Below are 14,537 nucleotides of genomic sequence, written 5' to 3'. Positions count from 1 at the left end.
GCTACCACGCCCGGCTCATTTTTGATTGATTGTAGAGATGAGGTCTCGCCAAGTTGCCCGAGCAGGTCTCGAACCCGCGGGCTCAGGCAGTCCACTCACCTCAGCCTCCCAAAGGTGTGGGATTATAGGCTGAGCCACTGAGCCCGGCTTGTGGGGAATTTTAAATGAATATATGGACACTGTGAACTCTCATTAATATTAGTGGGCAACATTGTTTCTAGGCCACTAAGCAGACAGATGCAGACAGATGAAAGGTATACATATACATATGCTAAAAAATGATAAATTCATATTGATATTTCTGATTTATTCTAGAATTGTGCCTTTACTTGTTTATTTAAGCTTATATCTGTCTTATTTTTCTTACACCGAAAAATCTAACAATATGAACATAATTATTTATTTGCTGTAATCAATTACATTTTTAAAAAGTAGTTTCAAAGTAACTTTTTTTTTTTTTTGAGTTGGAGTCTCACTTGGTCGCCCAGACTGGAGTGTAGTGGCCGCTCCCGGCCACCGCAGCCTCGACCTGCTGGGCTCCGGCGATCCTTCCGCCTCAGCCTTCCGAGTAGCCGGAATTATAGGCATGCGCTACCACGCCCGGCTGATTTTTTGATTTATTGTAGAGATGAGGTCTCGCTGCCCAGGCGGGTCTCGAACCCACGGGCTCAGGCCATCCACTCACCTCAGCCTCCCAAAGGCGCGGGATGACAGGCTGAGCCACCGAGCCCGGCTTTCAAAGTAACTTTATTACAAGTAACAATAATACCATTAAAGTTTAAGATCCCTTTATAGGTCACTGGGAGTTGGGTCAAAAGAACTCAAAAGCTGACGTAAAGAAGCTTCTGTTGAACAAAAAAAGGAAACATACTTGTCTTCCGTCTAAATTTGCAGAGTTGTGCAGTCATCACTCCAGTTTTGTTTTAAAGCATGGCTGCCATCTCAGAAGATCCTTCTTGCCTGTTTGCAGTCAATCCACATTTCCTCCCAGAGGCAGTTATGAAACTTTCTGTCTCTGTAGAGTTTCCTTTGTTTTTCTTTTGAGTCGGAGTCTCACTCTGTCACCCAGGCTGGAGTGCCGTGGCACGCTGCTCATGGCCACTGCAGTCTCAACCTGCTGGGCTCAGGCCATCATTCCACTCCAGCCTTTCGAGTAGCTGGAACCATAGGCATGTGTCATGTGTCACCATGCCCAGCTGATTTTTTTGACTCACTGTAGAGACGAAGTCTCACTAAGTTGCCCGGGCTGGTCTTGAAGCCCTGAGCTCAGGCAGTCCTCTTGCCTCGGCCTCCCAAAGTACTGGGATTGCAGGTGTGATCCACTGCGCCCAGCCAGAGTTTCCTTCTTAAAGCAATCTTAAGTTTCACTTGAAAGTTTAGAAAAAATTAGCCCTGAAAAATATTTTCTGTAAATGGATTGTCTTGAAGAGGTTCCTTTATAAAATCCTCATTTAAAAAAATCATTATTGTAGGCACATTAGCATCTACTCTGTGGCAGGTGGTGTGTTATTCAGAGAAGCTCACTTTAGTGGGAAGAAACGTGTAGATACATTTAATATATATCACATACAGTAATGTTTGTAGTGGTCACGCCCAGCCACAGACGTGAGCAATCTTGGGAAAATGATTGCCTAATTGCTTGGTGGTGGGGTAGAGTGACAAGACCCAGGTTAGAGTCCAGGCCTTATCACTTAACTGCGGCTCTTAAGGTTTTTTGTCCCCTCTTTCTAATTATAGAAAAGGAAGCAACAAAAGTTGAAGGATTTGATGTGGTTCCAAAGCCAAGTTACTATGTTAGACTGGGATCACTGTCCACCAAGCTCCGATCACGCGCCTACCAACAGGCTCTCAGCAGGGTCAGAGAAGCCAAGCAGAAGAGCCAAGAGACCATTTCTCAGCTCCATTCTACTGTTCACCTGGTGAGTAAGACTTCACTTTTTTTTTTGTTTTTTTGAGTTGGAGTCTCACTCTGTCACCCAGACTGGAGTGCAGTGGCCGCTCCCGGCCACCGTAGCTTTGACAGTCGACAGGCTGGACTCAGGTGATCCTCCAGCCTCAGCCTTCCAAGTAGCTGGAACTACAGGTGCGTGCTACCGCGCCCAGGTAATTTTTTATTTATCGTAGAGACAAGGTCTCACCCTGGGCGGGTCTTGAACCCGTCAGCACAGGCATTTCATTCAGCACAGGCATTTCATTCGCCTCGACCTCCCAAAGTGCTGTGATTACAGGCTGAGCCACCGAGCCTGGCCAAGACTTCATTTTTTTTTTTTTTTTGAGTTGGAATCTCACTCTGTCGCCCAGACTGGAGTGCAGTGGCCGTTCCCGGCCACCACAGCCTCGACCTGCTGGGCTCCGGCGATCCTTCCGCCTCAGCCTTCCGAGTAGCCGGAATTACAGGCATGCGCTACCATGCCTGGCTGATTTTTTGATTTATTATAGAGATGAGGTCTTGCTGCCCAGGCGGGTCTCGAACCCGCGGGCTCAGGCAATCTACTCACCTCAGCCTCCCAAAGGCGCGGGATTACAGGCTGAACCACCGAGCCCGGCTCAAGACTTCATTTGAAGATAGCTGAAGTGAGTTCATTTTTCTCCAGGTGTCAGAGTCATCATCACAAAATCCAATCATTTTCATCTTACTTGATGAAAACCTAATTGAAACCGGGACAGGTCAGGCGTGGTGGGTCATGCCTACACTCCCAGCACTTTGGGAGGCTGAGGTGAGAAGATTGCCTGAGTCCACGGGTTTAAGACCAGCCTGGACAACTTGGGGGAGGCCTCATCTCTACAATAAATCAAAAAATTAACTGGGTGTGGTGGCACGTGCCTGTAGTTTCAGCTACTTTGAAGACTGAGGTTGAAGGATCGCCTGAGCCCAGCAGGTGGAGGCTACAGTGACTGTGAGAGTGCTACTGCACTCTAGCCTGGGCAACAGAGACTCGGACTCAAAAAGACAAAAAAAGAGTGTGGAGACAAAGCTGGACTTGTACACTTCTGGAGGACTCAAGGGACTGTTATGGGAAAGTGACAAACACACCTATGCCTTTAGCAGTTTTACTTTAATTTTTTTTTTTGGAGTTGAGGTCTTGCTCTGTTACCCAGGCTAGAGTGCAGTGGCACAATCACAGCTCACATTAGCCTCAACCTCCTGAGCTGCGGCAATCCTTTTACCTCAGCCTCCTGAGTAGCGGGACTGTAGGCATATGCCACCGTGCTGGGTTAATTTTTTGTGGAGATGAGATCTCATTATGTTGCCTAGGCCGGTGTCAAACTCCTGTGCACAAGCAAGCCTCTCACCTTGGTCTCCCAAAGTGCTGGGATTATAGACATGAGGCACCCCGCCTGGCAGAGTTTTTCTTTCTATCCTACATATGTGTATATTTTGTTTAAAGTTGCAAGAGACCTAACAGTGGTCCATCAACTAGTAGGGTACTAAACTGATACATCACAACAGGCTACTGTGTAGCCAGCCATCAAAGGTTGCCAGGTTACAGAACAGTTGTGCAGTACTATACTGTCATAAGAAAACCATTTATTCTTGGAAGGAGAAATGGTGACCGGCAATAGGGAAGGGGAAGATTGAATTCCTTCGTGTTTTGTGATTCTTTTTTTTTTTTTTTTTGCTTATTGCTGCCTTGACTCCCTGGGCTCAAGAGATCCTTCCACCTCAGCCTCCTAAGTACCTGGGACTCCAGGCATGCACCACTATCTTGCCTGGCTAATTATTTTTTATTTTTTGGAGTCAGAGTCTCACTCTGTTGCCCAGACTGAAGTGCAGTGGCACGGTCACGGCTTACTACAGCCTCGATCTGCTGGGTTCAGCCAGTCCTTCCACCTTAGCCTCCCAGGTAGCTAACCACCATGCCCAGCTAATTTTTAAATTTTATTGTAGAGACAAGGTCTTGCCATGTTTCACAGGCAGGTCTCAAGACTCCTGGGCTCAGGTAGTCCTCTCAAAAGTACTGGGATTACAAACATCTTAAAAGTACTGGGATTACAAACATGAGCTACCACACCCGGCCTAATTTTTAAAAATTTTCTGTAGAGATGCATTCTTGCTATGTTGCCCAGGCTGGTCTTGAACTCCTGGGCACAAGCATTCTTCCTGCCTTGGCCTGGAAGTTCTGGAATTTAAGGGAATGAGCCACTGCGCCCATCCTCTGTTTTGTAATTCTTAACTTATCCTTCATAGAAATTAAATGTTAGTTGTCTTACTTGTGCTAAACTAGAAGTAAATGTGGAGTCAGTGGCTTAATAGTTAAATGGATGCAGTAAAGAGCTACTACTCCTTGGTTAACCTTCACATATTGGTAGTAAATAACAATGATGGCAGGGATAGCTCTCATTAAACTCTTGGGAAATTCTTCTTTTTTTTGAGTTGGAGTCTCACTCTCGCCCAGACTGGAGTGCAGTGGCTACTCCTGGCCACTGCAGCCTCGACCTGCTGGGCTCCAGCGATCCTTCCACCTCAGCCTTCCAAGTAGCTAGAACTACAGGCACGTGCCACCACGCCCGGCTAATTTTTTGATTTATTGTAGAGATGAGGTCTCACCAAGTTGCCCAGGGGAGTCTCGAACCTGTGGGCTCAGGCAGTCCATTCACCTCAGCCTCCCAAAGGCGCAGGATTATAGGCTGAGCCACCGAGCCCGGCTCCTCTTTTTTTTTTTTTTTAGTCAGAGTCTCACTCTGTTGCCCCAGCTGGAGTACAGTGGCATGTTCATGATCACTGCAGCCTTGACCTTGCTGGGCTCCAGCGATCCTTCCGCCTCAGCCTTCCAAGTAGCTGGAACTACAGGCACGTGCCACCACACTTGGCTAATTTTTTGATTTATTGTGGTGAGGAGGTTTCACCAAGTTGCCCAGGCTGGTCTTGAATCCGTGGACTCAGGCAATCCTCTTACCTCGGCCTCCCAAAGTGCTGGGATTATAGGTGTGAGCCACCATGCCCAGCCAAGGGAAATTCCTCTTTATGTTGCCTGATCCACACCATAGATCCGCATGTAGGCTGACACGAATGTCTGATAGTTTGTTTCTTTGTCTTGTTTCAATATGTTCTAGATCGAATTTGCAAGGAAGAATGTGCATAGTGCCAACCAGAAGATTCAGGATGCTCAGGATAAGCTCTATGTCTCCTGGCTGGAGTGGAAAAGAAGCATTGGCCATGATGATACTGATGAATCCCACTGTGCTGAGGTAAGATGGCTGGGCCAGTCGTTCAGTATGGTTATTTTCTGAAGAAATTTCTTATCAGACTTTTCATTTCAATGATTCCATAATTCTTATAATACTTTTCTCTGTCAGAAGAGTGTCCCGTGAACAATATGGTGTACATGGGTGGCTTATCATGTGACAGCAAAGAAAAACTGGCGAGGGAGTCTTGTTATCCAATAACCTATAGATATGTCTAGGCCCTGAATGAGATACAACTAAAAGAAGCATGGGCCTTGCTCTCCTAATGGGTACAGACTGGCAGGGGATAGAGGCGGCTATATTGTCGTAGTGTTTTATGATAGGAAAATTAGAGGTGTTAGGAGAAGAGATGGGTAGGCTACCTTGGACAGTCTCAGTGGAGTGGGGAGGGGGGTGGGGGGAGTCACATGACTTCCTGGAAAAGATGAGTAATAAGCTAAGAACTAAATGGGGGCAACCCCTTTGGATCCCCTCCCACCGTGGGAGTTTCTCTGTCCTCTCAATAAATCCTGCTTTCTCAAAAAGAAAAAAAGAAAAAGAACTAATGTGGGAACAAGATAAGGGAAAAGGCAGTTAGGAGACTGATGTTCCTGACAGATGAAATGGCATCTTGCCCTTCTAGAAAGTGGCTCTTTGCGTCCAAATAGCAGGCATACCTTTACCTCTGAAATCAGTATCGACTGTTCATATAATGTCATCTTAGGAAGAGGGGATGTCTGAACCACACTACTGCTGTGGTATGTATTTTCATTCTGGCTGGTTCTGGTGTCTCCCTGCCTGTCGTGTTTCTTTCATTTAAGACGATAACCTTTGGAGACTCAGGCACGAGTTTGAATTCCCACTCATGGATATGCCAGCTGTTAACTGGAGCCATTTATTGAAACTCTAAGCTTATGATCCTGCCTGTGAAAAGTCAAGAATACTGCTGCAGTCAGCACTGTTATGAGGGTTTTCAAAGGTCAGAGAGTCCACATGTGTGGATAAAAAAACCAACTTCCTGGGATTGAACTCATCTGTACATAGTGCGGTGGGAGCCACGGCTAATTCTCAAGTTTGTTTTATTTTTAGCACATCGAGTCATGCACCCTCGCCATTGCCCGCCACCTGACGCAGCAGCTCCAGACCACATGCCACACCCTCCTGTCCAACATCCAAGGGTTACCACAGAACATCCAAGATCAGGCTCACCACGTGGGGGTGATGGCCGGCGACATCTGCTCAGTGTTCCGCAGTGCCGCCTCCTTTAAAGAAGTGTCTGACAGCCTCCTCACTTCTAGCAAGGGACAGCTGCAGAAAATGAAGCAATCTTTAGATGAAGTGATGGATTATCTTGTTAACAACACTCCCCTCAACTGGCTGGTAGGTCCCTTTTATCCTCAGCTGATTGAGTCTCAGAATGCTCAGGTCCAGGGTGCGGAGATGGATAAGGACTAGCCAGGAGACCCAGCCAGTCTGAGCCCAAAACTCATTCAGCTGACCCATCACCAGTGCACAATGCAGCCAGCCAGATGACACTGTGTTATATTGAAACTAACCTGCTACCCAGCTCTAAATTGGGAAGCACATAGCTAGGAAGGGGGGGGTCCTTCATTGTGGTTATTTCTAGCTAAACGAAAAGCTTTAAAGTCTGTGGCATGAGCAGATACGAAGAGAATAATAGGCTAGCTAGACTCACCAAAAACTTAAGTGTGCTTATGGTCTCACTCTGTGGCCGTTGTGTTGTCCCTGCGACTGTTTGTACTGAATAAAAGCACCTTCACGTGGGCCATGGTGACAACGAGTGTCTGCTCTGGCATGGACTGAACATGCCTCATCACCGGTGTGCCTCACACTGCTTGCTTGTATGACCTGATTTTTTATTTCTCAAGAAGGAATACAGCCTTTGAATTCAATAAAATTCACAGAAGAGATCAGTGTTTTGCTGTTTGTTCCATGTGCTTTGTATGTTGCTTTCATAGAGCTGCTTGGTCTGCGTGACAGAGTTACTGATCTACCTTCTTCAATTCCAGTGGATTTGCTGGGGAATCGGCAGGGTGAGAACACTGGAAGACTCATGTTAGAAATGGATGTTTGGCCAGGCGCAATGGCTCATGCCTGTCATCCCAGCACTTTGGGAGGCGGAGGTGAGAGGATTGCCTGAGCCCACAAGTTCGAGACCAGCCTGGGCAACATGGCGGCTGAGACGTTGTCTCTATAATAAATACAAAAATTCGCCGGGCTTGGTGATGCACGCCTGTAATTACCGCTACTCGGAAGGCTGAGGCAAAAGGATTGCCTGAGCCCAGCAGGATGAGGCTGCAGTGACCGCGAGCATGCCACTGCCCTCCAGCCTGGGAGATAGAGTGAGACTCTGACTCAAAAAAAAAGGATGTTTGACTTGCAGTATATCTATGTAACAAACCTGCACATGTACTCCTTGAATCTTTAAAAAAAAGGGGCAGGGGGATGCTTGATGAATCGGTTTAGAGCAAATTAAAACTTAGAGTGCATATTTGAATATTTTTTTTAATCAGAATGTAGTGGCATGTTCACGGCCACCACAGCCTTGCCCGTGCTGCTCAGTCTGGTCTCAAACCCCTGAGCTCAGGCAATCCTCTTGCCTCCGCCTCCCAAAGTGCAAGCATTACAGGTGTGAACCACCATACTCAGCGCATATTTGAAGTTTATTAGGTGACAATTGCCTTCGTTTGCCTTACTGGATTCCTAAGGGGGTGGTGTAAACCAGCAAGAGGACCTAGTTGTGTCTGACTGCCTTGCTGAGAAGGAATCAAAACTTCAGGGAAGGTAGTTAGTGACTGTTTGCATCAGTCTTATGTAAAGGCAGTGGGCATTTCTGGCCAAGTGGCCAGTTAAAGTGTGAGCCTTCAAGTGAGATTGTTCAGTGTCCAGTCTCAGCTCGACTTAACTTACTGTGTTGTCACTCTGGGAGAAAGTCATGAACCTCAGTGTTGGTAAGGTACCTCAATGTTGGAAAATCATGTGAGAATAATTAGAAGAAAAGAGACTTTGAGCCTCTCTCGAGAAGGGTTCTGCTTCCTGATTTTGGAGTCCAGACTTCTATCCCTTTTTGCATTCGTCAGTTTAGAGACTACCATGAATTTCCTTATCATAAAGCTTCAGTGTGTCAAACTGTCTCAAAAAAGGGAAATCTCAGAACTTGTGAGAGAGAGCTACCTGCTTCTGCCTGTCCCTTCCCGAGAGGTAAGCAGAGCTGCCTTTCAGCAGAATTGAAGTCTGTAGCTCTATCCAGCTTCTATCCTGGCTTAGCCCTTTTTTCCACGAAATGCGGAAACCACATATGTAACTTTCCATGCTCCTTTGGTGTAAATGAGTCTAGCAAAGCTTTTTATCAAGTTACATGTTTGGTTTTTTTTTTTTTTTTTTTTAGTGTAACTTTAGGAATCAGTAAACAGGTGAGTTGAGGCGGAGTGCAGGGACTCCCTGAGATACTTGAAGCCGCTCTTTAATTTGTTTTGCAGATAAGGAGCTTCTATTTTCTGGGAAGGGTGAACTTTTGTAATTTATGGGTTTCCAGGATAGAGCCTATCCATTGATGTGCCTGCCTGTCCCCAGTGACTGACATTTTCTGAGCCTCTGCCTCTTAAAAATTTTTTCTTAGTCCAAATTGACATGACCCTGCCCCTCTTTGCCTTAAGACTGAAAGACTGGTAATTTGTGGTTTATTCCAATTGATATAGAAAATTCAGATGTTATAGCTATGTATGTATATGCTTTCTTTTTTTTTTTTTTTTGAGTTGGAGTCTCACTCTGTTGCTCATACTGGACACATTGGTCAATCCACTCACCTCGGCCTCCCAACGCGCTGGGATTATAGGCTGAGCCACCGAGCCTGGTCCATATATGCTTTCTTATCCCGAACGTACACTCTCGTGTTTCCCCTTTATAAGAATTAACGGTGCTAACTGAATCGCTTATGAAAAGGAGACACGTCTCAAAGCTCTTCTTGAGCAAGGGTAAAATAGAATGCAAACTACGCTTAGTGTCTAGAAGAACACCACTAGTCCTTGCTTTTTGCCCTGAGCTGTGCACTTTGGTCATGGTTTTGTTTGTCTTTGTGTCTCAAGTTTGTGCCTACATGCATTTCATTCAGTTGTCAACACGCCTCAGCATTCATGGTGTCCTCACATCTTGTAGCTTCATCGTTGCATAAACCGGCAGAAAATTTTGGTTTTACAGACTTTTTCTCAAGGGGGACAGTTCTTTTGAGGAAGAAAACTGGCTGGGCCTAACACAGTGTCTAACCTTAGCAGGTTTGTAAACATTTGGCTGCATGAAGCCTGGCATGGTGTGCCTGATTGATCACTCAAGGATGTTTTTTTCCTTTGTAATAACGTAATAATGTGGACTTTTTTGCTTTGTAATAATGTAATAATGTGGACTTTCTAATGTGCTTTCAGAGTCAACATACGGACTTTCTATTGTACTTTCAAGGGAATATGGGACACTGGCCATTAACCTCTGAGTCTTAATTTTCTCATCTGTAAAGTAAGATTAATGTTGCCTCGAGAGATGGAAGTCAGTGTTGAGGGTAGGGTGTTTTTTAAAAATTTGCACCAGAGGCCTGGGGACACAATCTGTGTGATGTTGATATGTGGTGATATGTGGTATCTTTAACTTGGCAGTACAGGTGTGAGTACATAATACCAGGTAATGGTTAGGAAAATACATCCACTTTGATAAGGCATTATAAGCATTAAAGAACCACTGGGCCTGTGTGCACATGCCTGTAGACTCAGCTACTCAGAAGGCTGAGACGGAAGGATTGCTTGAGCCCCGGAGTTTGAGGCTGTAGTGTGCAGTGATTGTACGTGTCTGTGAAAAGCCACTGTGTTCCAGCCTGAGCAACATAGCCAGCCCCCAACTCAAAAAAAAAAAAACAAAACAAAAAATGAAGTGAAAAACTAAAATTGGGTTTACCTAAGAGACCCCTTTTGGAGTATCATTTGGCTCATGAGGTGAGAAGGAAAAAGGAGCAGGACAGATACTTGTGACAAATCCTTATTTTTTATTTTTTGAGTTGGAGTCTCACTCTGTTGCCCAGACTGGAGTGCAGTGGCCGTTCCCGGCCACCACACCCTTGACCTGCTGGGCTCCGGCGATCCTTCCGCCTCAGCCTTCTGAGTAGCCGGAATTACAGGAGCACTACCACACCCGGCCAATTTTTTGATTTATTGTAGAGATGAGGTCTTGCCAAGTTGCCCAGGCGGGTCTTGAACCCCGCTGGCTCAGGCAATCCACTCACCTCAGCCTCCCAAGCGTGGGATTATAGACTGAGCCACAGAGCCCGGCCATGACAAATCTTTAACAAACGGTCTGCATGATGCCTGGGAGAGCACATATGCAGGGATAGAGAAGAGGGCTGGCTTCCTGCTAACCTGAGCTTCCCTGAGCTCTTGTGGAATTGAACCAGGCCAGCTGGGCCTCGGTCCTGCTGTAGCTCCAGGAATGACCCATCTCTCAGGCCTGCACACATGATGATTTTGTGAGATGTTCCCGCCTCATGGCCAAGATATCGTTGAATCTTCAAGGGCAACACCTTCATGCTATCGGTGGCCACCTTCCCGGTGGGTGTCCTGTAACACAGGATATCCTGTCCCCTTTCATAATAACAACTTGATAAGAAGGATGCTGAAGAGTTCCGCTGTTGAGTATCTAAGTTCCCAGACTAATGGTAGTAGCCTACTTCATCTGAAAGGTGGAGAAATTGGACAGGGAAGAGCAAAAGACTGTTCAGAAAGTAGTAGAGGCTGGGCCCAGTGGCTCAGCCTGTCATCCCAGCACTTTGGGAGGCTGAGGCGAGTGGATTGCCTGAGCCCGTGGGTTCGAGACCAGCTCCGGCAACTTGCTGAGACCTGGTCTCTACAATAAATAAAAAATGAGCCGGGCATGGTCCTGTAGTTCCAGCTATTTGGAAGGCTAAGGTGGAAGGATCACCGGAGCCCAGCAAGTTGAGGCTGTGGTGACTGGGAGCATGCCACTCTTTTTATTTTGTAGATGTGGGGTACACAATTCAGGGTTAGGTATATAGATGTTCATTATACAGGTACTCTTTTTTTCTTTCTTTTTCTTTTTTTGTTTGTTTTATTAATTCTGTTTTTTTTTTTTTTGGCATTGGAATCTCACTCTGTTGCCCAGGCTGGAGGGCAGTGGCACGCCCCCGGCCACCCAGTCTCGACCTGCTGGGCTCAGGTGATCCCTCCACCTCAGTCTTCCAAGTAGCTGGAACTACAGGTGTGTGCCACTATGCCCAGCTAATTTTTTTTTTTATTGTAGAGATGAGGTCTCCCCAAATTGCCCAGGCTGGTCTCGAACCTGTGGGCTCAGGCAGTCCTCTCACCTCAGCCTCCCAAAGTGCTAGGATCATAGATGTGAGCCACTGTGCCCAGCTATACAGGTACTCTTGTTGATGAGGTGCACCCCCTTCCCCCAGCAGTTTCCCACTGCTGCCAGTCCCACTTCTGTCTTCCTCTGGCAGTTTCCCACTACTGCCAATCCCTTTCTTTTTTCTTTTTTTGAGTCAGAATCTCACTCTGGCATGCTCACAGCTACCACAGTCTCGACCTGCTGGGCTCAGGTGATCCTACTGTCTCAGCCTTCCAAGTAGCTGGAACTACAGGCTTGTGCCACCACGCCTGGCTAACTTTTTTTTACTTATTGTAGAGATGAGGTTTCCTCAAGTTGTCCAGGCTGGTCTCAAACCCATGGGCTCAGGCAAAAAGTTCTGGGATTATAGGCGTGAGCCACCACGCCCAACCCCAATCCCTTTCTTTTTTTTTTTTTTTTATTTGAGTTGGAGTTCTCACCCTGTCACCCAGACTGGAGTGCAGTGGCATGCTCACGGCCACCGCATCCCCGACCTGCTGGACTGAGGTGATCCTTCAGCCTCAGCCTTCCAAGTAACTGGAACTACAGGCATATGCCACCACGCCTGGCTATTTTTTAAAAATTTACTGTAGAGATGAAGTGTCCCCAGGTTGCCCAGGTTGATCTTGAACCTGTGGGCTCAGTTAATCCTCTCACCTCGACCTCCCAAATTGCTGGTATTATAGGCGTGAGCTACTGCGCCCGACCAATCCCTTTGTTATAGTAAGTATTATGATAATTGTTCAGGGTTCTCATATGAGTGAGAACATGTGGTACTCAGTTCTTTGTGACAGATCACTCCGTATTATGAGATTTAAAAAAAAAAATTGAGATGGTATCCATGTTGTTCAGGCTTGTCTTGAACTCCTGGGTTCAAGCAGTCCTCCCACGGCTTTCCAAAGTGCTGGGATTACAGGAGTGGGTCACTGCACCTTGCCTAATTATTAACTATAGCCACTCTACCTTGCTACTTAACACTAGATCTTACTCCTATTAACTTTTAAACTTCTAGCTGACCATTTAAATTATAACTTAGTAGACGTTGACTAGTGGAAATTAAGCACCTTCCCTTTTTCATTTCTACACTGGCTAGAACACAGGAAAACTCAGCTAAGGAGGCAGTTAATATGTATGTCAGACTGACTGACTCCCTATTGTGAAATGGCCCAAGTGAGCTCTCTGTAAGGATGAAAACATATCTCTCCAGTGCGCATTTTCCTCCCCTCTGCTTATACTAGGGATTATCAACTCGGGAGATTGGTAAAATGCACAATTCTGGAGTCTGTCCCTAGAGAATCTGCTTAGTGGGCCTGGAGGTAGAGCTAAGTATCTGTGCCTCTAGAAACATTCCTTAAAATAATATCCCTAATGATTCTAATGCAGGCGATTCACTGACTACACTTTGAGAAGCAAAGGAAATAGGAAACAAATTAGCCAGAAATTGGGTTAGGAGCTTAACGCAGTACACTGCTTAAGTCTTCTATCCAGCACTTTGGAAACCCAATGCAGGAGGATTGCTTGAGGCCAGGAGTTGGAGATCAGTCTGGGCAACAAATTGAAACCCCATCTTTATAAAAAAAATTTAAAAATTAGCTGAGCGCAGTGGTGCGTGCCTGTAATCCTCGCTACTAGGGAGGCCGAGGCAGGAAGATCTCTTGAGCCCAGGAGTTTGAGCTGCAGTGAGCCACTGCCCTCTAGCTTGAGCAACAGAGTGAGACCCTGAATCTAAAACAAAACAAAACAAAACAAATACCCAGTAGAGATAGGGTTACCTTTAGTCCTTTCTCTCTAAACAAGACCCTCAATGTGGCTCCATAAAATGTCTTATTTATTTATTTATTTATTTATTTTTAGTTGGAGTCTCCCTTTGTTGTTGCCCAGGCTGGAGTACAGTGGCATACTCAAGGCCACCCCAGTGATGACCTGCTCCAGCGATCCTTCAGCCTCAGCCTTCCAAGTAGCTGGAACTGCAGGCGTGCGCTACCACACTTGGCTAATTTTTGATTTATTGTATAGACGAGGTCTCGCAAAGTTGCCTGGGCTGGTCTCGAACCCTCGGGCCCAGGCAATCCTCTTGCCTCAGCCTTCCAAAGTGCTGGATTATGGGCATTGAGCCACCACGCCCAGCCCTGTTTTTTTGTTTTTTTTTTTTGAGTCAGGTTCTCACTCTGTCACCCATGCAGTGGCATGATCTTACTCTGTCACCCATGCAGTGGCATGATCATATCTTCCCGTGGTCTCGACCTCCTGGACTCAGGTGATTCTTCTGCCTCAGCTTCCTGAGTAGCTGGGACTACAGGCACACGTCACCACACCCTGCTGATTTTTCTCCTTTTTGTAGAGATGAGGTCTTGTGACGTTGCCCAGGCTGGTCTCAAATTCCTGGGCTCAAGTAGTCCTCTTGCCATGGCCTCCCAAAGTGCTGGGATTACAGGCATGAGCCACCACGCCAGGCCAAATGGTGTTTCCGTTCCTGTAGTGGCCCCACCTACCCGGGGCCTTGGACCACTGCCAGCCCAGCTTTATGCAAATTAGAAAAAGGCACCTTACCTTCAACATGCTTAGTGCCACCTACTGGACAATTCCTGTAACACATATAGGAATCATTGAAGTCTATGATGAGAGAGAGGTGCTTCCTATGGTTGCGTGCCAGTATGCTGTGTTTTGGAAATCCTACTAATCTGGTCACTTGGTTTTCTTGAAAAGAATATATTGCTGGCTTCCTGTCTTTACAGGGCTGGTCTTGGTAACCTCGTTAGTTTCATAGTAAGCATCAGATTCTGAGTTCAACCTCCATGCCTGATGGGCATTCTCAGCAAGACTCCTTTTATTCCTGCTGTAGTGGTCTGTAACTACAGACCACTACAAAAAATGTATTCACATTTTTTTTTTTTTGAGTTGGAGTCTCACTCAATCGTCCAGACTGGAGTGCAGTGGCCGCTCCCGGCCACCGCAGCCTCGACCTG

The 14,537-nt window shown here is 46.4% G+C and overlaps 1 protein-coding gene across 2 annotated transcripts in view; it reads left to right on the top strand.

Moving 5' to 3' along the window:
* PLIN2 (perilipin 2) overlaps window positions 1-14,537 on the top strand; it is a 32,413-nt gene that overhangs the window by 13,407 nt on the left and 4,469 nt on the right. Inside the window, exons 6-8 of one of the 2 annotated variants that reach the window (XM_008064117.1) lie at window positions 1,738-1,919; window positions 5,056-5,190; window positions 6,256-6,546. In XM_008064117.1, the coding sequence (XP_008062308.1) occupies window positions 1,738-1,919; window positions 5,056-5,190; window positions 6,256-6,546 (608 nt within the window). Of the gene's footprint in view, window positions 1-1,737; window positions 1,920-5,055; window positions 5,191-6,255; window positions 6,836-14,537 lie in introns of those variants that run through there. The other variant, XM_021715581.1, reaches the window with a different exon arrangement.

Source organism: Carlito syrichta, unplaced genomic scaffold (assembly GCF_000164805.1).
Source record: "Carlito syrichta isolate Samal-C Ts95f unplaced genomic scaffold, Tarsius_syrichta-2.0.1 Scaffold307203, whole genome shotgun sequence".
NCBI lineage: Eukaryota > Metazoa > Chordata > Mammalia > Primates > Tarsiidae > Carlito > Carlito syrichta.
The sequence above is the reverse complement of the archived record's forward strand: the minus strand, read 5'-3'. Positions and strand labels throughout refer to the sequence as shown.